The sequence below is a fragment of the Strongylocentrotus purpuratus genome, unplaced genomic scaffold, assembly GCF_000002235.5.
Source record: "Strongylocentrotus purpuratus isolate Spur 01 unplaced genomic scaffold, Spur_5.0 spur5_scaffold_6, whole genome shotgun sequence".
NCBI classification, from domain to species: Eukaryota; Metazoa; Echinodermata; class Echinoidea; order Camarodonta; family Strongylocentrotidae; genus Strongylocentrotus; species Strongylocentrotus purpuratus.
This window is the reverse complement of record NW_022145612.1, coordinates 18,408,174-18,432,004: the sequence shown is the minus strand read 5'-3', so window position 1 is coordinate 18,432,004 and position 23,831 is coordinate 18,408,174. Positions and strand designations below refer to the sequence as shown.

The 23,831-nt window shown below is 36.5% G+C and overlaps 1 protein-coding gene across 2 annotated transcripts in view; it reads right to left on the bottom strand.

The window, feature by feature from the left end:
* LOC594620 (alpha-mannosidase 2x) overlaps window positions 1-23,236 on the bottom strand; it is a 38,719-nt gene extending 15,483 nt beyond the window's left edge. For both annotated transcript variants that reach the window (XM_030972511.1, XM_030972512.1), the window contains exons 1-14: window positions 22,859-23,236; window positions 12,651-13,013; window positions 10,360-10,504; window positions 9,591-9,762; window positions 9,046-9,176; window positions 8,224-8,397; window positions 7,005-7,191; window positions 6,192-6,369; window positions 4,566-4,768; window positions 3,854-4,036; window positions 2,789-2,897; window positions 1,969-2,039; window positions 887-1,052; window positions 230-366 (exon numbers count right to left, since the gene is read on the bottom strand). In XM_030972511.1, coding sequence (XP_030828371.1) covers window positions 230-366; window positions 887-1,052; window positions 1,969-2,039; window positions 2,789-2,897; window positions 3,854-4,036; window positions 4,566-4,768; window positions 6,192-6,369; window positions 7,005-7,191; window positions 8,224-8,397; window positions 9,046-9,176; window positions 9,591-9,762; window positions 10,360-10,504; window positions 12,651-13,013; window positions 22,859-22,984 — 2,345 coding nt within the window. In that variant the 5' untranslated portion in view covers window positions 22,985-23,236. The remainder of the gene's footprint in view (window positions 1-229; window positions 367-886; window positions 1,053-1,968; window positions 2,040-2,788; window positions 2,898-3,853; window positions 4,037-4,565; window positions 4,769-6,191; window positions 6,370-7,004; window positions 7,192-8,223; window positions 8,398-9,045; window positions 9,177-9,590; window positions 9,763-10,359; window positions 10,505-12,650; window positions 13,014-22,858) is intronic.
* Between the last annotated feature and the right edge of the window lie 595 nt (window positions 23,237-23,831).

The window sequence follows — 23,831 nt, the reverse complement described above, 5'->3', positions numbered from 1 at the left end:
GATTAAATTGAACAAAATGTAAATCAGTGTCCACAATTCCAGTGAATACTGCATCACGTTGCAATCAAACATATGTACCAATAAGAAAGCGATTGCGTCTTCTATTGTCTTTCTGTTAGCCAATTAGTATTAGAATGAAGTTGATATACGATGCATTCGGCTGGGCTAAAAGTAGTTTGTGAGTTCATGATAGTCCTTATAGAGGATGAATCTAGGTTTGTAAACTTACTTGTTACCATCCTCTTCCTTCGAACCATGATAAAGCTCTGTTGTAGATAAATGATGATGCTGAGAGAAGCTAGAACCCATATCACGAATCAGGTATTTACTCACAGTCAATGGGCCTATCTCTACAACAAATACAAGCTGAGAAAGAGAGAGGAAGAAGATTGACTTTTACACTAGAAAGGTATTGTTTTGAAGAAAATATTGCACAGTGTATCATCTATTGCCTGTGAATGTCTTAAACCATTTTCAAATTACTTCAGAAATACCAGTATTGCATTAAAATCAACTTTGAATCTTATGTTTCCTAAATCCATCATGTCTATATCATCAGCCCCCTGTATTTGGTGTTATTGTTGTAGTTGTTGTTGTTTTCTAATTGTATCCTGGCTCCATTGCAGCCTTTTCAACAACAAAAATTCATTGCTCTTTTTCACATTTTTATATTTTCTCTTTAGAATGCTCTTGGGATTCTGGTTCTTTGATTAGACTTCCCTGTTGGCTTCCCCCTTTTCAATGCCTGTACTGATTCCCATCCCTAACCCTTAATTCTCAATAATGACTGAACAAAAACAATTTACATAATTAGGTTTTATAATTTGTTTGTTTGTTTGTTATTGTTTTCTTTTTCAAATTTGCAAGGTAACTATATTTTCCTTACCTCATATGTTCCTGAGAAGCTATGCTCTGCAGTCTCCCACAGGATGTTAGCCTGACTTTCAATGGCATTTCCATCCGAGTCTGTGACTACAACGTTTGGTGATGATACATGCAGCCTGACCAGTTCTTTCCTATGCTGAGCTAACGAGTTGTAGAACACTACAACACTACAGAAACATAGATAATAAAAGAATGCACATTTATGATTTCATCACTTACAATTCTATACCTTTCTCAAGGATCTGTTCATTTCTCATTGATCTAATGTGTATTTAAAATCACATGCTACATTAACCATTACACACCATATTTCTCCAGTCAAGTGTTAGACATTCGTTAAAGGTAATACAAAGTTTTGGTATGGGGTCATGAATTTGGTTCAAATGAATATAATGGAAGCATATGCCATCCTACAATATTCATTGATCGTTGTCGCGGTTGAAATTGGGTCTAAAGTCATGAAATTGTAAATAATAAGCTCTTTATGTTGTATAGCTCCATCTCAAGGTCAAGATATTAATTAAGCTATACAACAATGTTTCTCGAGTAGACTCAACCAATTAGCTATTCCCGTTTGAAAATTATATATCACAACTACATATTCTGAAATTTTCATGGTCGCAGCTACCATTGTACGGCCGTAGGCGCTATTTGAAATTTATCAAAATTTACAGGGAGCACCGGTAAATTTTTATATTCAATTTTTCTCGAAAGCAGTAGTGTTTTAGGGGCTAAATTTTCTAGTGCTTATAATACGACCACAGGGTCATCCAAATATATTGAAATTGTAAAGAATCACTATTCACCCAATTATCAAAATTTCCCAAAACTTTGTATTACCTTTAATGCTCCAATTCAAATTTACTTATTGTTTGTATTAATTACTATAAGAGAAGTTTTCTAACCTTGAATGTCTTGAATAGGAAAATTAGTAGTCCCCTTATATTACACCTGTTGACACCATTTACTGAATGTACACTCAATTGCACATGCACATGGTGTCTATGTTCAAGATCCCATATATACCGGTATGACAGATTCACTTTACAAATACATCAATAATTTAACATTTTAGTTCTATACCTGTGAGCTTCACTTGAAAGCTTGAGTACTTTCTTTGTGGGCATTGCGTCATGTGACTGCCTTTCTTCATCCTGAAAATAAAATAATACAAGAATAATATTATAAAGTTTCCAGCCCAGTAAACATAGCCAAATATCTACTTACATTGGTTATGTACCTAGTTCTGATCACAATAAGATAATAACATTTTTTTGATGGCATCAAATTATCTTCAGGGGTGATAGTGAGCAACCACCCCCCCCCCCCCCCCCCCTTGAGTAAAAAAAAAAAAAGGGCATCTTAGAACATTTCACCCTTTTGAGTAAGAAAATTGGGAAAAAATAGGGGACAATTTGGAAAATAGGGGTAAAAATCGGGGGGGGGGGGGGGGGGGGGGGGGGGGGGGAGGAATCAAAATTTAAAAAATCAAAAACCTGGAAAATTGATTTAAATTGCGTAATTATCAGGCCTGTATCATACTTCTTTAAAGACAGGGTATTCTATTGACACTACTTCAGATTTACGTATACTGCCATCTGCTGCTCACAATGCATCACCAACTGATGGTGCAAGCGTGAGGATGCTTGCATACAGAAACTGCAGATTGCTCCATGTACGCCTTCACCGTAACATGGCACAATTGAAAATACATTACAGAAGTAGTAGCGATGTCTGCAAAATACCCTGCCTTTAAGCCCAGTTCTACATACACATCTTTCTGTTAAAAATATCAAGAAGTTCAAACAGAATGATGTGTAATTATATCATAGCTTTCTAAAGGCACTACATCAATATGAAGCTTGGAAAATTTCGGTTCACAGATCAAGTTTTTCTTACTTACCACATCGAAGTATGAAGCCTGTGGGTGATAGCTCTTTTTGTCTGGACTCAGTAGATAATGAATGCTAGTCATCATAACTTTACGCATCTCATTAATCGCATTAAGCATTCTAAAAAGAGAAAGAGAAAACAAAGAATTATATAAGGGTAAAGATATACAGATAAGTGTCAAGTGTAATACAGAATTCCGAACTTCTTCTTCATTCAGGACTTTTCCCAGGTGTATCAATCTGGGTAGGGATTTTCTGAATTGAATGCTGATTAGGTCAGTTTTGCTAGTGGTGGCAAAAAAGCTGCAAGAGGCCGGCTGTATTAAAATTCTTTCATAATTTATCTCATAAGAGTATCATTGTCACTTCTGTAGTTTTAAATTTCAGTTCACAGGTGGCAAGTTTATCATTTATAATTCTTTTTAGATTGTTAGGTGAATGTGATTCTTAAGACTCATTCACATAGGCCATGTTTTTTGTGTACTAAACGAATGGCTAGAGGGACGAAAAACGTAGCTGCCTACAACATAGGTCCTAGAAATACTCACTTACCATATACTGGTATGTGTAATTATTTCATGGCTTTCCACAATGGCACTACATCAATATGAAGCTTTTGGAATATTTCTGTTCAAAGATCAATTTTTTTTGAGATCCGAGGAATAGTCACTTACATGTATCTACGTGCAATTAGATACAAAAATGTGGAGCGCAGCACCTTAACATGTTGACTGCTGAATTCTCCTATTCTCATGGACCTAATGCAGGAACCCCGGCCCCCCCCCCACTCCGGGGTCGGAATGACCGCATGCGTGTTACCAAAATGTCCAGTAAAGGGGTACTTTTCACGCACCAAAGTCCGGCTTGTACATACACAAAATTGACTTTACACACCGGACTTAGGGGGTGTTTTCAAAAGGAGGGAACATGCATATGCGTACCCTAAATAACACTGAGTGGGGGGGGGGCCGGGGCAGGAACCATTTGGTTCAAGTAAACAACGGGTTAACAAACAAAAACAGTAAACTACAGCATATGCGAACAAGCCTTAAAAGGTAAGCAGTCAAGAACCTGACCTGTTTCCATAATCAACAACGACGTGATCCTTGGCTGTGCCTGTGATTCCATCGTGATGTTGGAACAATCCTAGCTGTCTCCTGGCATTGGTTAACATTCCAACCAGACTCTCAGAGGGGTAACTAGTGGTTCCGCTCTGCTTTGCTTGGGCATTGGTATATGTGAACATTATCTCTGCAGCCCTGCAAATTAAACGCATAAAAATTGGTCATGTAATGTAACCTTTGGTAATAATACATTGCTTAGAAGTAAAATACATGTAATTCAGCAGTAAGAACAGAGGGCTAGGTCTAATTGAGACAAAGAAATAAAACATGTTTTTGAGTTCATATCATTGGGGAAGGCATTATTTCTTTCTTCTTTGTCCCTTATACCTTAATCACACCAAAGAGACCAACACCTGACCCAAAACAGACCAATGAAAAAACTACATTACCCTGGCCTGCCTGAATGGCCAAGAATCGGTTGATTTGGAGTTGGCTGGAGTCGGTTTGGTGGTGTAACTGATTCAAAATTAATATACATCTATGACAATATACACCAAACTGTCCCTTTGTCAATATCCACTAGAACATATTTCTATTTGCACACTTTAATAACCAAAACAATATTTCTAGAAAAAAGTAAAATGAATAGACGTGTTCATATTGAATAACCCAGACCTCCATGAAAAAAGTCCTAGTCCATAATGATAGCTACGAGAGGGTGTACCTGAGTTGACCCTCCAGGGCCCTATCCATGTTCTTATAGAACGGTCTGGAGGTGTAGTAGCCACTCCAGTAGTGGTCATCCCGGTCAGTGTAGGTAAAGAAGTCTCCGCTGAGGGTAGGGTAGCCCTCAGGTTGCTGGCCGGCCATTGTGTTGGTATGCTGCCACAGGGAGGTGAAGTAGTCAGTCAGAGTGCCAAACTGGGCCTAGGGATGCACATAATTGTATGGATAAAACATCAAGAAAAGCACTGAAGGCATAGGTGGTTGACTTCCTGGCAAGCAGGTACCCCTAGATTTAAAAAATATATTACAAAAATACAGAAATCCCACTCACACTGAAAGAGTGCCCCCTTGCTACATGTATATAGTGTAGTCATAGGCAAGAGAATGGGAAGGAGAAGACACATGTTTCAAGGGTAGTTTTCTACAAGGTTATAAATCCCATTCCGGTATATAACCCTGGCCCCTGTCCCATCACTCACAAGTGAAGGGTAGAGTGGAATACTATAAGTCAATAGAACGATAGTCAGTTCACATGTACAGAATAAAAGGCCTACTTGTAGTATGTGCTCCACTATGTCAACACTTTACAGCGGACTGTAAAAGTGAAAAATTTGGCTAGGGTAAATATTAGCACATCAATTATTTGCATTTATTATTGCATGTTGGTGCTTTTAGCGGTGATCGGCATATATATAGCCTCGTTCACCTGTGTTGTAGTGGACGCCATTTTGTATCATATAGCACAGAAATACCAGAGTGAGCGTAAGTAACTCTAAACACCTAATATAGCGATACAATTAGTGCAGTCAAACCTGCTTTAGCGACCACCTGTATAGAAAGATCACCTGTCTACAAAGACCACATTTTTTGTTTCCCTTGAAAATGGTTTCTCATTGATACATGTACTAAAGGAACCTGTTCGTAAATACCACCTGCCTATAAAGGCCACTTTTCTTGTCTCCCTTGGGTGGTCTTTATGGACAGGTTTTACTGTACCTGCATAGCAATAATACAGTTAGTACCTGAAGCATACATACTTCTCTCATATGGTTTGTAGTACATGTACCATGACAGGAACAGCTTGAAACATTTGTCACACCAACTGATCAAGAACGTAACATGAAAATTTCTCATCTTACTACCGTAATTAACGGTGTATAATCCGCACCTTTTTGCCGCCGAAAAAAAATATTTTCTAAAGTTTCACTTTATTCCCCTCCACCTGGCGCTATGCCTGGCAATTTCTCCCAGCTCAGTAATCGGTATGTTGACTCACCACTCGGAAACTAGAACAATACTCAAATTTGTCTGCCGTCTTGGTTTGAAAGTAATCTTTCTGATAGATCTCAATATGCAGTTTATAATAATAATTCCTCCAATTTTTCTTCTATTACACGGCGTACCACAAGGTTCTATCCTAGGTCCTCTTCTGTTTTTTAAATTTACATTAATGATCTTACACATTCAGCTGCACCTCGCATTTAAATGAAAGGCCTTCCCGCGTGGGTTTTTTAACACGGACCTGGCTTGCTGCCGACAGAGGGCGAAAAAGAGGGGTGCGGTTAATACACGAGGGCGGTTTATACACCGTTAATTGCGGTATTCAGAATTCTGCCAATCTTACCTGTACGTGCCAGTCGGTTCTCTTGTTCATGTACTCAAAGAGCTTCATGTAGTTCTTATACTGGTTGTCCCATTCTTCCGGTTTGTCATACCTAAAATCATCTCCCAGCTGGATCAACAGAACGTTGCTCTTGTACAGCTCGGACTTCTTTCTGTACTGGTCCAAAAGAATTTCAGCCCTGAAAGGCAGATGAACACAAGAGAACTCAATTACATTTGATGTATTGTGAATCATAATACAGGGTGGATTCACATCTATATGTCTGTTTGGAGGCCCCTTAGATACCATATAGAATTCAATCACTTTACTGATTTGATAATTACCAGTCAGTAAATCACTTACACTCAACATTTCTATAGCATTTACCTACACTTAACTCATTGGCTGGTCAAAATTGCTAAAATCACCTTATGAACACATCACCACAACATAATTTTTGTTTCAGTGAGATAGGGGCGGGGGTGGTTAATTCACCTTTTTAACTCCAGTGCCTGTTGTGATCAAATTCAATAACTTTAGATAGTGTTTATACTGCACACATAGTTCCATAGAGGAGTGCTTACAATAGGTGTTGAAAATTAGTCCATTTAGGATAAAAAGACTGTTCATGGGAACCCAGAAAAGGAGTTTTCATACAGGTGGTCTAAACAAAACAAAAATGTTTTTCTCTAATACAGGATATAATGAGAATGATCTCTTTGAGGTAAACAAATGGATAGATGGTACTTCTATTAACTTTTGTTCCGTATATTACCAAACAAATCCTTCCCACATACTCATCTTTAACTCGGTTAACTAGGTTTGACTACTCACTTGCTTGCCACGTTAGCATCAGTGATGGGTACGGGAGCAATCTTCCAAGGGCAGTTGATCCGCCCTCCTGGCAGTCTCTTGAAGTCAAACTGACAACAGACCTTAGGGTCTGGTCCACAGGTATGAGGTACATCATAGCTGTAGAAAGGCATCATGTGACAGAACATATCTGTGCTTGTCCCATGATCTGTGGACAAACATGAACAGTAGACCAGTTCACGGTTAGCACATTACTGCAATGACCCCGAATATCCACAGATCTTAAAAACATGAAGAGGTCCCACTTTGTACATTTTGAAATAATCACTCCTACAGCGGTGGAGGTGCTATATAAGTAGCCTTTGTTTCCCCTTTTCAAAGAATACTTCCACCTGTGTATCATGGAGTGCACTGAATGTGCATGAATGAATAATGTTACATAACTTTTATTTAAAGGCCAATTCGCTACACTCATATTCACTATTTTTATCTAACATAACCAGACCTGCCAACCTCTGAGTTCAAAAACTGTATTCTTTAATACCAAAAGTTGTATTTTGCTGACAAAAGTTGTATTCTTAAAAATAAACACGGACTGTTACGCGGATCAATGCCTCTTACAGTTCCTACATACAGGAAGAATTTTTTTATGGATCATTGGTTGAATATATGCATGATTTTGTCACGACTGGTGTGTTCGATGAACCAATGAACATCCCCAAATTGCCGATGTGAGATGCTTTATAGGACAGAATGGGCATTTTGCCATTGAAAATGGCACACACACATACAAAATACCCAACAACAACAAAAATTATTTTAAAAAAAAATCTTTTTTTTTTTTTTTTTGAAAATCATATTTTATTGAGGAAAATCGTACTGTCGTATTTGTTTCTAAAAATCGTACTAAATACGACTAAATCGTACTGGTTGGCAGGTCTGCATAACATTACAATAGTCATTCATATACAAAACAAATGGTGAGTAGTGGGCTGTTGCAATTGCTGTTAAATGTCACATTTCACCTTCACAGTTTACATTAGAATGATCCATTTGTAAAAGTCAATGAAAAGAAATTTTCTCTAAAGTTTCCATGATTGTTCATGCTCTAGTCACAATTAATTTTATGACACAAACTTTACTTTAACAGTGTCATATGTATTGAACATGTTACAATAATAGCAGAAACATATTCACACCCCCCAAAAAGAATAGCTGTATGAACAGATTTTGAACTCACCCCAGTTTTGCCTCCACATGAATTCCAACGTCTTCTGCTGAGCGAAATACTTCTTGATTTCATAATGAACCCTCTGGATAATCATGGCTTCCAAGCCCATCCTCTGTAGAACATAAGCCATGGTGGGAGACATACCAAACGGATCGATCGCCCATCCACTCTTAGGCTTCACTCCTAGAAATGTAAGCACAATTTCTTGTGAGTTTCAATCTAGGTTATGGCAGACATTACCTTGGCCATATGTTAATGACATGAGCTCAAAGTGAATTAAAATCTACCCATTTCGCTGAACATACAAAGGAGCAGACCACTAAAGGCTCCTTCGGATATGAAGTGGTAAACCGCTTAATACCTCCTATACACTTCATACGTCATCATGAATAAAAACAGTGCAATTTACTACATCATATCTGAATGGGGCTTAACTTTTCCTTTTCAGTTTCAAATCTTGGATATGACAGATTTCATCTTGGCCATATGTGAATGTCAAAAGTGCAAATTTAATCAAAGTCTTACACATTTGTATTCAACATCAGTTCTCAAATGAAACAGATGCTCATTTCAATATGGAGCAAGATGTCCAAGCAAGATACTCCCCCTTTTATTCTCTTATTCCCTCTCTCTTTTCCTCTCTGTGTTAAAGGAGCTCTTTTGCATGTTGACAGAAAAGTAAAATACCCAAATCAAATTTCATGTTTAAAAATTTGTCAAGATCTGCATTTTCACTGTGTAAAACAGCATAGGAATCCCAACATGTTTTGAAAGAATAGGTTGCTGATTCAGATAAATGAAAATGATCATGTTATAAATGAGGATGCATACCTGGCAAGAATGCATCCAGCCATTCATGGCCTTCTATCATCTGATCCACCATAGCAAAGTAGTTAGTGTTTGCCTCATCGCTCATCACCCATCCTCCTGTCACAATCTCAAGCCGCCCACTCTGTACTAACCTATAAGGACAATTACAAATTATTATTTTTTATTGAAAAAGAAAATGCAATATATTCAGTAATTAGCTGGGGTTCCAATTTCTAAATGACGATGCTAATGATGACGACGATGATGTTGATGATGATGATGACGGTGCTGTTCTTGATGATGAATGTGAATAACATCTATTATTTTCATTTGATTCTGATCATGGCATTGTTAATACATGTAGCAGTTCTGATGATGATGTTGATGATAATGGTGTTGTTGTTTTGATGATGATAATAATTCTATTGATGGTAATGATAATGATTCTAATAACCATGGTGATGGTGGTGGTGTTACTTATTACATTGAGGAGAAGGATGGTGATGATGATGCTGAAGACAATAAAGATAAAGAAAACAATGATTGTAAAAAGTGCATCTCCTTACTTTTTCACAATTTGTCTCTTGTTATTATCAGCCTTTTCCCACCACATGGAGAGATACGAGATCTCCGCCCAGATGAATGTCATCTTCGGATGCTCTTCCATCTTCTTCACCATAGTATCTAAGATTTTTGAGGTCTGGTCCGTAAAATACTTGGTAAAAGTCTTGATCCAACCTGGAAAAATAAATGAATTCAAGACATTTATGTTCAGTTCACAAACTGTTATGGAATACCCTCATCCATCAGCTATAGATATATAGATTAATGTTAAATAAATAAAAATTTATTTACAGTATTCTTTCACTATCTTTTAAAAAATGATATGAAAATGAAATATTGTTTAAATGATAATTGAAACCCTCCAAAGTATATTTTTTCTGCAATGTGCAGCCAGTGTACAGCATGCTCAAACTCTTATTTTAGAGACTGAGATCCCCATATCCATAGCACACATTTCTTGCTTATTCATAAATGGAATAAAAAAATGGACTTTTATTACTTCAATACATTCTCACATTACTACATTTGAGCAGTACATATTCTGTTTTTTATTTGCAAGTGTATGATGTTTCATGCCTTGTCAATGTTATCTTTTCAATGTTATGCGGCAAATGAACTTGAACTTTGAAGAAGAAAAAACACAGAATAAAACTGAATTGTTTTCCTTTGTGCTAGTTAGCAAAAAAAGGCATCCACTTCATTGCATTCAGATGATAGAATCCTTGATGATTCTTCAAATTCAGGACATTCTGGAGACCAATTACATCGTACCTGGATCATTATGGGAATGTGGAACAACGAAGATCTTGAGAGGATCCTCGTTCCATTTATTATGGTCATAGCTGATGTCAAAGCCTTGCTTCCACACGCCACCATTCGCATTGTCAAAACGAAGCTTCTCATAAACTTGCATCATCTAAAAAATAAAAATAAATATTTATAAAAAAAAAAGAATTACACACAAGGATGGTAAGAGGCTATAAGATTTACTACAATTACCAAACCAGGAAGAAGGAAGAAAAAAGAAAAAAGAAAAAAGAAAGGCAGTTGAGTAAAATACATTTACATATAAAAGAAAAACATTGGTTAGATTGGTACAAAACCTAGTCAAGCTCAAGCCTGACCCTTCATTAAAAATAACTGAGAAATGATATTACTGTGTACAGGGAAAGAAGTAAACCTGTAGATTCTGTACATACACCTGTACAAGCAAAATGATAGTGCCCTAAAATCCATACAATCAGCTTCACCATATATTGTATTACTTTACTTAAAATCAATATTCTAAATTCTAAATCAATGTTCTAGCAGGTTTACCCAGGTACCCAATATATTGTCTTACACTCCAGTCTTCATTTGTTTTTGTTCAAGCATTTCCCTCGACTCAATGAACTTGGGATAAAAATTGATATTGGTATAAAAAGCATTTTCCACAGACTCCAGCTGAAAGTGGAGGCCTCGACAGACTCTGCACTCAAAGCTGAAAAGAATGCTACCAGCAATACTGCTTCAATAAAGAAATCGATCATCAACACACGACAAGTGTATTAATACAGTAAACGTAACGTTAATAATTAATAGTTTGTAAGCAGAATCCTTTCATCAAAGAAAGGCAAAATTCAGACTCAATTCAATCACTATATGGAAATGAAACAGAACAAAACAAAAGAAAAACACACACACAGACAGACACACCTGTTTGCCAAAGTTATCTAGAAAGTGTAACATTTCTGTTCTAAATAAACATCAAATTGCTATAGTTCCATCAGGAAAGTAAAAACACACCTTTCCATTATGTTGAGTTGAGATTAATATCTATATGTACACGTACGTGTATAACATATTTGGAACATGTAAAGGCACGTGTTTGAAAATACAAGGTTTAATAATCAATACTCTTTTGAAACAGGTTATTTGTTTCCTGAACAGAACACTTAACAATACATCTGGTCCATTCTCACTGCATTTTGGAATGTTACGTTTAAGCTATCATAGGATCAAAGTTAATAGAATGTTTGATTTTATCGTTTATCTTCTCTCATAAACTTTGGTATCTTAATTTTGTAACAAGAAGCATAAACATTCTGGGTTTTTTAAGAGCTCTTTTTTTCCATATACTACAAGAATGAGATTTCTGTGAGGGCAATTTCTGACTATTTTCATCGATCCCCTACCTTCCGTTTAAGAAAAACAAACATACAAAACAAACAATCTAGATGGAACTTTGACTGCGCACAGTCGAAAATGATGCCTACGCCATAGAGCAATTTCACAAACCCAAACAGAAGCAATTTTTGAAATTCAAGTTTAATTGTAATCCATTATTAAAGAAACGTTGTGGAATCTATCAGAAAAGGTTGATCATCTAGCATATAAGTATTGGTGTGTACTGCAAGGTTCTGGAATCATCAAAATGATAAGAAATTTGGCCCAGTCTTCGTAAAGTTACAAGCACTGTACACAGAAAGATGTATATGGGAATATGCACACGTGCGGGACATGTGCGTTTATCTCTCACAGTCCAATAGATAAACTAATTTACCAAATATATCAATTAGTAGGCGGTTTCCCAGCAAAATTTGTATCATCATGTATTAGTCAAAACATATTCTTTCACATGATTGGTAATAAAGAGCTTCCATTTCATTTTTTGAAATTGGGGCGTTTCCAATACTGGTCTTTACCTTTAAACAGGTTCTCAGAATATCGTGATTACAAGCTGTTTTTCATATACATGTGTGACCCTTTCATCTTTGACCTCATGACCCCCAAATCTCATCTGTTCATTGGCTAAGCAAGGTCCTGCGTTTGATGGTAATCTGTCCATCGGTGTTAATAATAATGCGATCACAAGCTATTTTTGCATGATGAGCCCTGTAACCTTTGACCTCATGACCCCAAAATCCAATCAATCCATTGGCTCTTCAAGATCTAAGTTTGGCAGTAATCCATCAATCGGTTCTTGAGGTAACGCGATCACAAGAACGGGACGTACAGACGGACGGACAACCTAACAAGGCTACTTCGTAACAGATTCATAAAAAAACACATAAAAACTTTACCTGTACATCTGTGGTATTTCCGGAGGGCGTGTTAGCAAATTTACACTCCCCTGGCTCCACATGGACCTGACCCTCTGCCACAACAAACTGGTCCTTGTGATTAGCCACGCCTCCTGCAGCCGGATCCCCACCCATGGGCAGTCCTGGTCCAGGACCCTTCTTCTTGCCGAACCCAAACCAGCCTTCCTGTTCCTGGACATGGTGGGCCGAATCAATGGGTTTGACGAGGGCATCCAGGTTGGATGGTACCTGACCCTTGGCTAAGGAACGGACTGCATCTCGGAGCTGACTAATCACCATGTGGTTCTTAGACAGGTCTCCTTCTAGAGCCGTCACCTTGCTTTCTAAGAGAGCGATGTCTTGCTGTGAATAGGAATATAAAGAGGGAAGGGCAATTGTTATTAGACTACCTATGTACAAAAAAAAAATTCTTTCAATGACCAGAAATTATCGTTTGAAGTATTTCTGAAACATCTTCCAGCACATGAATATCAAGAGTATAACTATAGATGGAATATTTTGTTTCTTCATGTACATGTAAAACTGTACCTCACATTACACACTAGTTGGAGAATACCACTTCCTAAAACTTAGAGCTCAGTTTTGAATTTCGAACATACATGTACGATGTACCACTACAAAACTACAAAATGTGACATACAAACTCGGTGCTAATAAATTCCAAGGATTACAGACAAGGGTTGTTCCTTGTTCCCACTACTACATACCATTTCCAAGGAAATATTTATAATATTCATTGAGTATTATATTTCCTTTGAACGACCCTCTTAAACTTGGCAATGAGTGTAAAGCAAAGCACTGCAAATACCATTCATGTAACATTTATTTTGATTGTTCGATCCAGACAGCGTCCAAACTGAGTCCAGACTAAATCCTCTTTGGAGGTGAATATTAAAAAATGTTTGAATAAAATAGAAATTTGCTCTATTAAGACAAATACTCACATCACTAGTACCGGTAATTAAATTGCATTATCCTGGATTCACATCCATTACATACTGTACAGTACAGTAATGCCATTAAGCCCTTAATTTAATTGATGAATTTGTAAACACTATGGCACCCAGGACAACCAAGATACTAGTAGAGCCATGTACTACGTATGCTTCCCTCCATTGATTATGAACCCCCAAATATACTGTGTTTCCCCTCACAATAAAGTGAAAAACATCCAACGTCAAACATTTTTTTTCTCACTAGGTGTCTAGATACTCTCACAGTATATCAGCATGAAATCAAACACCTCAAATCATAGACATTATCTGGTCATCCCCCCAATGAAACAATGTTCAAAGAACCCACTGATGAAATTCTAGCTACAATGCTCAATGACAAACAGAAAGGAGGAAAAAATTCAAGGTTTACATCCTGCAATGCACAGAGAGCTATGAAGAAATTGCATAAGAAAAAAAATGTAATAATGTTGAGCCATCCTTCCTTTTCACATGACTGGCGGCAGAAGAAACGATAAAACTTTTTTTAAAGGGATAGTTGCCTTCAGTGCCTTCAAAGTGCATGGTTATTGCTTTTATTCTTATCTATGACATTCCTAGTGCCCTTTTAGAAACTAAAATTGCTATGAAGATAATTTTAATTTTAGACCCCAAAATGTATGAAATTTAGCCAATACGATCATACTAATTCAGTTCCACTTTCAAAAAAATACGTTGACCTTTAATTCATTATTTAATTAAAAATAACAATACACGGGCTGGTTGGTTGTGCGTAATATAACCAACACGAAAATGCCAACAACAAAGCCAACATCAGCATTGGCTGAAATACAACGTAAAAGGTGCTATTTCAATATTTCAATGGCTTTTTCAAATTATCTAATATTTGTGGTGGTACACAAGTATTATAAATTGTTATATTTATGGATATTTCAGCCGTCTCTGAACCGATTTTGATCAAACAAAGATGATTTTGTCATTTAAATTGTATATTTGACACTCTGTTTTTCATTATCTCACAAAAAATTATTTTGTGTAACAGAACTCAACTATCCCTTTAAGGTTATAGATAACCAGGAATGAATGTGTTATTTCCCACATACTGTACATTGAAGTTAGAATGGGACAGATTATAACAGCCCGCCCTTATGATAAGCCACATCCACTTGTACTGTTTTCTTACAGTTCAGGTACGGTTATACAATCATTTTGCTAATGTAAATGAAGCATTTCAAAGGTATCATGCAACTACTTTCCTCCTCCTCATCCTCAATATGAAAGAGTGGAAAGATTGATGGGGATAGAAGTGTAACTCTTTACTGTCATCCTACCTAATCAAACATACATTATGCATGTGATAGCGGGTAGATGGATGAAGACTAGATGGATCATTCCTATACAGCTCTAGGCTTTTTGTCACATCATGCATCAATAGTTTTCTGCCTGCGAAATGCAAAAAGGCATACATGTAGTTTGTGTATTGTACATACGGTAGTGAAAAGAGATCCATGACCATTTTAGTGAAATGAAGTACAACAGTATGGAATGTCTGTTATTATTTTTTTTGTAATTGAAAGATAAAACCAGATAGTGATTTGGCATTTAGGAAAAAGGTACGGTATGTACACATGTATCTATCTTGTCTCCATTGGTTGGATTCTTGGAATTTCAAATTATCTAGACATGAGAAGACAAGACATTGTTACTAATACAAAAGCTACAGTGAGGAACCTACAGTACAGATTACCATATTTTAATAATAATGTGTTATTCACAAAGCTGAGAGAACTTATTAAAGGTATAGACCAGTTTTGGAAACACCCCTTCTCAAAAAATGAAATGGAAGCTCTTATTACTAATCCTGTGAAAGAATATGTTTTGACTATTATGTGATGATACAAATTTTGCTGGGAAACCGCCTATTATTTGATATACATGTATATATGGTAAATTATCATTATCGATCCGGCCTGGATAGATATCGCGAATGCACTTCAACATTGCACATTTGGGCATATGTCTGCTTTTTTGTGAATTTAGGTTGAAGTATTGCCATCGAAACCTCTGAAGGCAATATTTAAACAATATTTAATGGATATTTTACACCCAAAATCCTTGAACCGCAATTGTACCACTACCGGTCTTTGAACAGAGTGCGATCCCATCCAGCCAGGTACCATATTTACCGGTAATAATATCATTATGTGTAATGGTTTATTTAGGAAAATGGAAATTTAATACTGGGAAGTTGTTGGATTTACATAACTCAGTCTGATTTGATTGAAGATATGTCTCATTAATGAAACAGTGTAAAGGCTAGCCTATACAGTCTCAATCAAACCTACACCATTAAACTTCAAGCTCACTCATACATGATATATTGCGACACTTTCAAGGCTACTTATTATTTTAAGTTCATGTCACTATTAACATGACGGACAATGAAAGCGGACAAAATATACAGTTCCTCAGGTAGACAAAGGAACATCCTTTCCCTGCTATTATGTAGAAGTGTGTGGAACAGGTGTCACATGCATATTCACCTGTTCTACACATTTTTTACATAATAGCAGTGAAGGGATGTTCCTTTGTCTACCTGAGGAACTGTATATTTTGTCCGCTTTCTTTGTCTGCCATATTCATAGTGTGTACATATACATGTACAAACGGCCACAGTTTCAATATAAAATGCAAGTTCTTCTCACTCAAATTATTGGTCTGGAAACAATTATTTGCCCATTGTTGTATATTGTATTACATTTTCACTAATGATGAATTTACATTGTAATGCAATTTTCAAGTTTCCCAGGTTTATTTAGGAGGATAGAAGACTGATATTGTTAAGTTGTTCGATAACATCACTCGTAAGTTCTTCTCACTCAAATCTTTGGTCTGGAAACAAACTTATTATTTGCCCATTGTTGTATATTATACAACATTTTCCATAATAATGAATATATATATACATTGTACAGGTAATGCAATTTTCAGGAAAACCATACTTGTCATTTGTTATATTTGTTATATGATACTAAAGCAAATTGTTACGCTTATCGATAGGATAATGTGAAGTACTGTATTGTGTCAAATAATAAAATCATTACGTGCTATTATTAACCGGACTAGTCATGTACACTATTGCCAGCAAGCAAGTTGACAAGAGGATTGACAGATATCCCCTTTTGCCTTCAAATGCTATTTTGTTGTTGCGTTGACAGGAATGCCTTTTTTTCGCCAGTAGTTGCAGTTGCATAGCAACTACTGGCAAAACAATCAATAAAAAATCCACCTCTGAAGTGTTTTTTTTTTTAAAGCCTGCCGAAGTTTCACAGATTTTTCCAGTGTAAATGCAATAGGGAAAGATACTGATTTTTTGCTCATGTAACTGTCTGCGCTTCCGTGCTGACACATGCAGGGCACCGACGAGTGGCACACGCGCACTAATCGCAAAAATAATCAGGATCAATAAAATTCAACAGTTTTTATGGGTTTTACTAATAGTGTAAATGGTACGTAGTCCAAAAAATTAATAATTAAAAAAAATGGTGTTTGGGATGTGTAAATAGGCCTATTGAATAAATATCTGAATAGTGTCAACATTCCTGTGAGAACCCAAGAAAATGGTTCAACATAAATACAATGTACTTTGTATTGTTTTCCAACCAGTTTTATCATTATGTACATGTACCTATGTAATAGGAGTGATTTGATATGTGATATTGATAATGAGAGGATGAAGTGCATGTACCGGCCCTGGTACTGTGGAATAAAAAAGTGAGATAAACTACTTTTATCAGGATTTGTGTAGTATAATTATCCATTCATACACGTATTATACACTACACTTTAATAAGTGCTTACTTAATTGAACGTGCAGAGTCCCATGGTCTAGACCTACGTGTATGTGTCATGCAGGCATGGATATCCCCTCTCAAATGTCAAACACCCAGAGTGCATTCTGAACTTGTGACTAGTGTAAATGAAGGCTGCAGTGCATATAAATTGCTTGAAATCATTAGTCAGATATTAGCATGCTTGTAATATTTGATTACAGTGTACTTAGTTTATGTGTAGTAGTTATAGAGAGTAAAATGAAATTTTAATCTTTGGTAAACTTGACTTTGGTTGGCAGGAATGGATTGAAAATAGTAATAAAAAATCAATGACCATTGTCAATTATTAGTTTTTAAAAAAATTGGAATGCAGCTGTTTGCTTTAAAAAAAAAATTGTACCTGTTTTTAACTATTTGAACTTGCTATATAAACTGTACAGTAATCTTGCACCAATTTATGGGTTCAAAGCTCACACAATTTGATTGAAGTTTATTAAAACAGGTATTTTTTCTTCATAAAGCAAACAACTTCAGACAACAGGCCACAGGTATTATACATGTACTTGAACTTACAGGTCAAAATTTTCTTCCAGGTTATACATAGCTTTATTCCGTTTTATCTTGAAATGATGAAAATGAATTGAATGATGGATCAAATATCTGTGGAGTCATAACTATCATATCAATGCATTTTCTGTCTTGGCCTTCCACAATGCAATTCATCCTAATCCTAATTATCTCCTTTTTTCATTTACATGTACCGGTACATGTCTTTCTATAATTACTTTAGAACAACTTAACAAGCTTCAAAGCTTATTTGATATTTGTCTGACCTAGCAACAATAATGTGACATGCATGTCAGTCTACACTGGGACTAGACAATAACGTCCTAAATTTGTATGCATTAATAAAATGATCTATATGGAGTAAATAATGTAGTCCTACATGTATTACTTTGTGAGCGAACATTACTAAGTACTGGTACACCTGTACAACAATTTTAATATTCTTTTACATATATTTTTCAAACAATGAGGTCTTATTTTGTCATTTGTTTGATTCTCATTGAATTACATGTACTAATACAAGTATACAACCATGGACTACCTAGTCCTACAGTGAGCATGAATAGTGTCAAAATCATTGAAATGTGTACTGTACCACCCCTATATATGTATGTTTGTGGGTGGGGGTGCACTGACCTATGAAAGGATGTCCTGAATTAAAAAGGCCTTGAAGCAACCAAACTGTGCGAATTTTGAGTGGAAATCATGTATATTTACTCTCTTATCTTATCAGGGGGCCTGTTTCGCAAAGATCCTAAGTTGAACTTATCTCTAAGTTGGACTTAACAATTATGGAAAGCCGTAATATTATCTTTGAAAATATTTTGTAAAAGTTATTTTAAAAGGTATAAAATGTTGATTCAAATCATTCATATTTTCAATTATCAAGGAGCTTTCATGTTCTTGATGTGGAATTTATGATAAGTCTAAATAATTTAATTTTTGCTTTTGAATATATTTTATTTTGAGGCTACAAATGGCTCTCAATAATGTAAAGTCCAACTTAGAGTTAAGTTTGACTTAAGATCTTTGTGAAACACCCCAGGTCTTTTAAAGCACGTTTAATTTAATAGTTGCTTTCAGGACCATATTCAATATCACACTGTGTGCCTATTGTAAAGCGGACAATAGCTGAAGAGTGACAAATCAGTTTTCAGACAAAAGAAGCACCTCACAACCTTTCTGTTATTAAAAGCATGCCTGGAATAGCAAAGACTTTTTGTTATGAAACCTGTGTAAAACAACTTGACATACAGCATATGCATAATAAGGGCATAACACAAGTAGAACTGTGGAATCTACATAGGCCTACATCAATGGCATGGTACATAGGAATTCATTTGAATGTGGCATATGATACTTTTATGGCTGTCTGTGCATTTTGCTGTCTGTGCACATAAGATGTCTTATGTACTGAATACCATGAGTGGGGTAATTGCACTGAAATGAATGGTTTATCACCCACAAGTATTTAGTGCATGTACATGGACATAAGATAAAACATAAAAAGAATTCAACAAGTCGACTTGAAAGGCAATCCAACATTTGTAATAATTTATTTGTATGAAAGCAGAAAAATAGGAGAAATAGAACCAAGAAAGTTTGAAATTGAGTCCAACCAATGATAAGAGAGTTATGAATGTTTAAAATATGAGATCACTAAATCTATGCTAATCTAAGATCTGCATTGGATTGTGACATACATAGCAGATGACTCTACGGATTGTTGACGTTGTGTACAAAATTACCATAAATATCAGTTTTTCTCTTTAAAAGCGTCTTCTCCCTTGGGGCACTATGGGAAATATAATGTGGAATGCAAAGATTTAATATTTAAAGAAAAGACACTCCAGCATCATACAGTCATATTGTGTTTTGGAACAAAATAACAAATGGTGAAGTAGTCCAGCACTTTGTTATATTGACATTACTAATTCAACCATTTTGAAGAGCCCATACATGTACATTTGATGATTAACATTTTTCAAATTTCATAACTTTCTTTAATATTTTACATCCGATTTCATTCAAACTTGCACCAGCCTGCTTTCTTTTAGAGCAGTTGGAAATTAGGGTTGGATTAACCTTTACAACTCCACTCCACTGAAACATTGAGCTGATTAGATAGACAAAAATCTAAAAAGCCCAAATATAACTTGGTTTTGGAAAATGGTGCTCAGACTCATTTTTAAAATTTTGTTTAGTGGGCAAATAAAAATTAGATGGTCGAGCCGGTTCTCCCCCAAAATGCATTTTTTTTGTGACGTGGGGTCCTCACAACATAGATTTGTAATGTAATCAAATTTTATGCATACGTCGTTGTGAAGTGCCTCAATACAAACTATTTCATTCACCTGATAAGAATAACATTTTTTCAACAGTCAGAATGCAAACTGCATAAATGAAGTGTTGCTAGGTAGGGCAATCCATAATGTTTGTCCAACCTGGCAACGACTAATGTTGCAGTTTGGATTCTATTGCCTATTGAAATACTATTATTCTGATCAGGTGAATCTCAATCTCATGTACTACTTTTTTCTCCCCCGATTTTCTTTATTTCGATCTAATTTTCTGATTTATATATCAGATAGAAAAAAAATATGTATATTTTTCTCCTACATCATATGTACAGTTATCAAAGTTTGTATTAATTACCTATTTCCAAATACGAAATTACAAATTTTCCAAATTTATCTCAGAACCCTAAAAACGGTACGTTCATGCATTCGTACTGGTAATCTATGACATGACCTGGCCGATATATATTTCCGAGTCAACTTACCAAAACATAGCCAATGGCCAATCAGAGCACTCGTTTAATATTAGGTTTATGAACATTCCTATATTACTGGGTCAAGCTGGGCTGACTCGTACGTACATGTACATGTAGCTAATGGACGTTTGAAAAGAAAAAATGAATATTCATCAACTCTAACCAAGATGGCTGGCATTAAATCATGCTTTATAATTTAGGATCTAAATGAGCAAGCTATTGTAAGTCAAAGTAAATATTTCTGTGTTATTTTTAACAAGATTCAGTGTAATATTGCAGCCAAAGTATATATATGAAGACGTAAAGAGTGAAAGACATGTTGCATATCTCATTAATCATGGTCCGGCCGAACCAAACGATCTCTTCCTCACATTCTCCATAGCCAGGGCCCTGGGAACAACTCAGCCAGCCATTAAATAAGCAGGGGGGGGGGGGGATTTTTTGGTCCCAAAAATTTTGCGAACAACTGAGCTAGCCATTGATAAAGCGGGGGAGGTAAGAGAACCTTTTTTTTTGGGGGGGGGGGGGGTCCCAATAATTTCGCAACGACTCAGCTAGCCACTGAATAAGCGGGGGAGGGGGGGGGGGGGGTAAGAGAGCATATTTTTTTGGGGGGGGGGGTTGATCGGTATTGGGGGGGGTAAGGTCTGTCATTTTGGGTCACCAATAACCACCATTTTTTTAATTTTTTTTAATTTTTTTTAATTAGACTAGACCCCTATATTTAAAAATTAAAAACAAATTAAAAAATCTCTTTGAGGGTTTGAAAGTAACATAATTTTTTTCATTCTAATCATCATTTGTGGCTGTCGGTTGGGTGACAATTTTGTAAACGAAGCATGTAATGATATACATTAAATATATCATACCAAAAAAATTTGCAGGGGGTGCTATGCCCCCCCTGGAAAAATTCCGGTGGTGCTGCAGCACCCCCAGCACCCCCACTCCAGCAAAGCATAGAGAGTCAATTGCTAATGCGTGTTGACCTCTAGCACTGCATGCTTGCTGTGAGACAGGTATTATTATACCCATACACAAATATACACACCACACAAAATCGCATAGACTGTACACAATTATGTTGATGCAGCTGTAAGCAAAGATTGACACTAGACTTACAATTTGAATTTTTAAATTATTCTTTTTAACATCAGTAAGTTAAAAAAAAAGTATTTTACTGCTATTTAGTTGTCATCAATTGTCACTAAAGTACCGATTTTTAGTGAAATTAGTTGAGTTTTGTACAGTGGTGTTTGAAATGTTGAGAATCAAAGGCACAGCTTTTACTACACAGCCAGGATAGTGATGCTCCTATGTGTGAGCACCCCCAGCTTCCCAGGGCCATGCCCATAGCATAGGAAGTACTTCAGTCTAGATGTAATCTCAGCGGAACAACCGTCGATATCAGAGACTGAAGCTTTCGGTCTACTTTGATGTGTGCCCCCCTTCCCCCATGTAGAACTTTCCGCATTTAGCGCTGCGCACTAAGATCATGATCTATCACTCGCTCTCTCTTTCTCCAATGAGATTGACGGAGCCGCTCGAGCTGTTTCATATTTAAATGAGGGCCCCCACACAAAAGTTCTATAACGTGCAATGCCAATACGTAACATTACACAACGCACTGACATGTCATGCTTTAAACAGGTGATGCACTTCACACATAAGTGACGCACACTCAGCATAGTGCCAACTATCCATCAACTTGAAATTATAATTTGAAGAAGTCTTCGATGGGAAAAGGGGGTGATTCTTCGTCCTACCCCGATGATTCTTCCAATGTTGTTTCGTTGTTTCAACCGGTGAAGAGAAAGTACACACTACAGCGCATGCATACTTAGTGTACTTTCTCTTCGCCGGTTGAATCGACGAAACAACATGGAAGAATCGTCGGGGTAGGACAAAAAATCACCCCCTTTTCCTATCGAAGACTTCAAGACTTCAACACGCACCTAACCCCAATCTGTGCCGCCGAAAAAAATAACGCTTCCCGGCCCGAAGGCGAAGTTATCATTTTGCATGTTTTGTGAAATTTTGACTGCCATAACAGGGATGACTCACCTCTGACATTCTTGCCTGCCCTGGAAATTCTTGAGGAAATCCGGTTTGATCCAACATCAAATACATGGACATAATAACGACAATAATTATTGCCAGTCCAACAAACACCAACTTCGACGATCGCATTTTGAAAAGTCAATTCATGGGACTAAGGAAAACAATTTTTTGTTTAAAGGAAGGTTTTCTGACTTTTGTTTCGTCTATCTCTGATGCAATCCCATTGAGACCTAGGCTATATCTGTTATATACTATTGATATCCGGAATGAAAAAAGAAAAGTAATTTAACCAGCTGGTCTTGATTTAGTAGAGTGAACACGTCTGCATATGTGATGATGTTGCGCTTCAAGGGTCGAGACGGAATTACTAAAGTTGAATAGCTTGAGAGATGGCGCTATGACAAAATGCCTCGCTTCTATAGATCTAACATACTAATGTAGGATCTCCGATGCAAAATATATGATGAGCTACATGTAGCTAGTATTTATAGGCCATTACCGGTACCGAAAAAACACCCATAAATTCTGGACAATTCCGTGGAAATGAATATATAAATACAAACAAACAAAACAAAACAAAACAAAAACAGATCAGAAATAAATCAAATCAAAGCAAAACAAAACAATTTAGTTTTGGGGGGTAAAATTCTGAATGACAAATGAAAGATATCTACAGAAATCTACAGCAGACTAAGCACGAACACAATATAAAGAAAGAGGCCGGAGAGAGAGAGAGAGAGAGAGAGAGAGAGAGAGAGAGAGAGAGAGAGGGGGAGGGAGAGAGAGAGAGAGAGAGAGAGAGAGAGAGAGAGGGGGGAGCAGAGAAGAGCAGAAAAAATGAAGAAGACAAATCTGAAGATCGAACCTAAGAAAAAAGAAAAAGAAGAAGAGGAAGGAGGAACTTAGAGGGCCCAGTCCCAGGGGACGGGGGGAAAGAAGGAGAAAACTGATCTGGGAGGAAGAGGGGCAAAGAAGA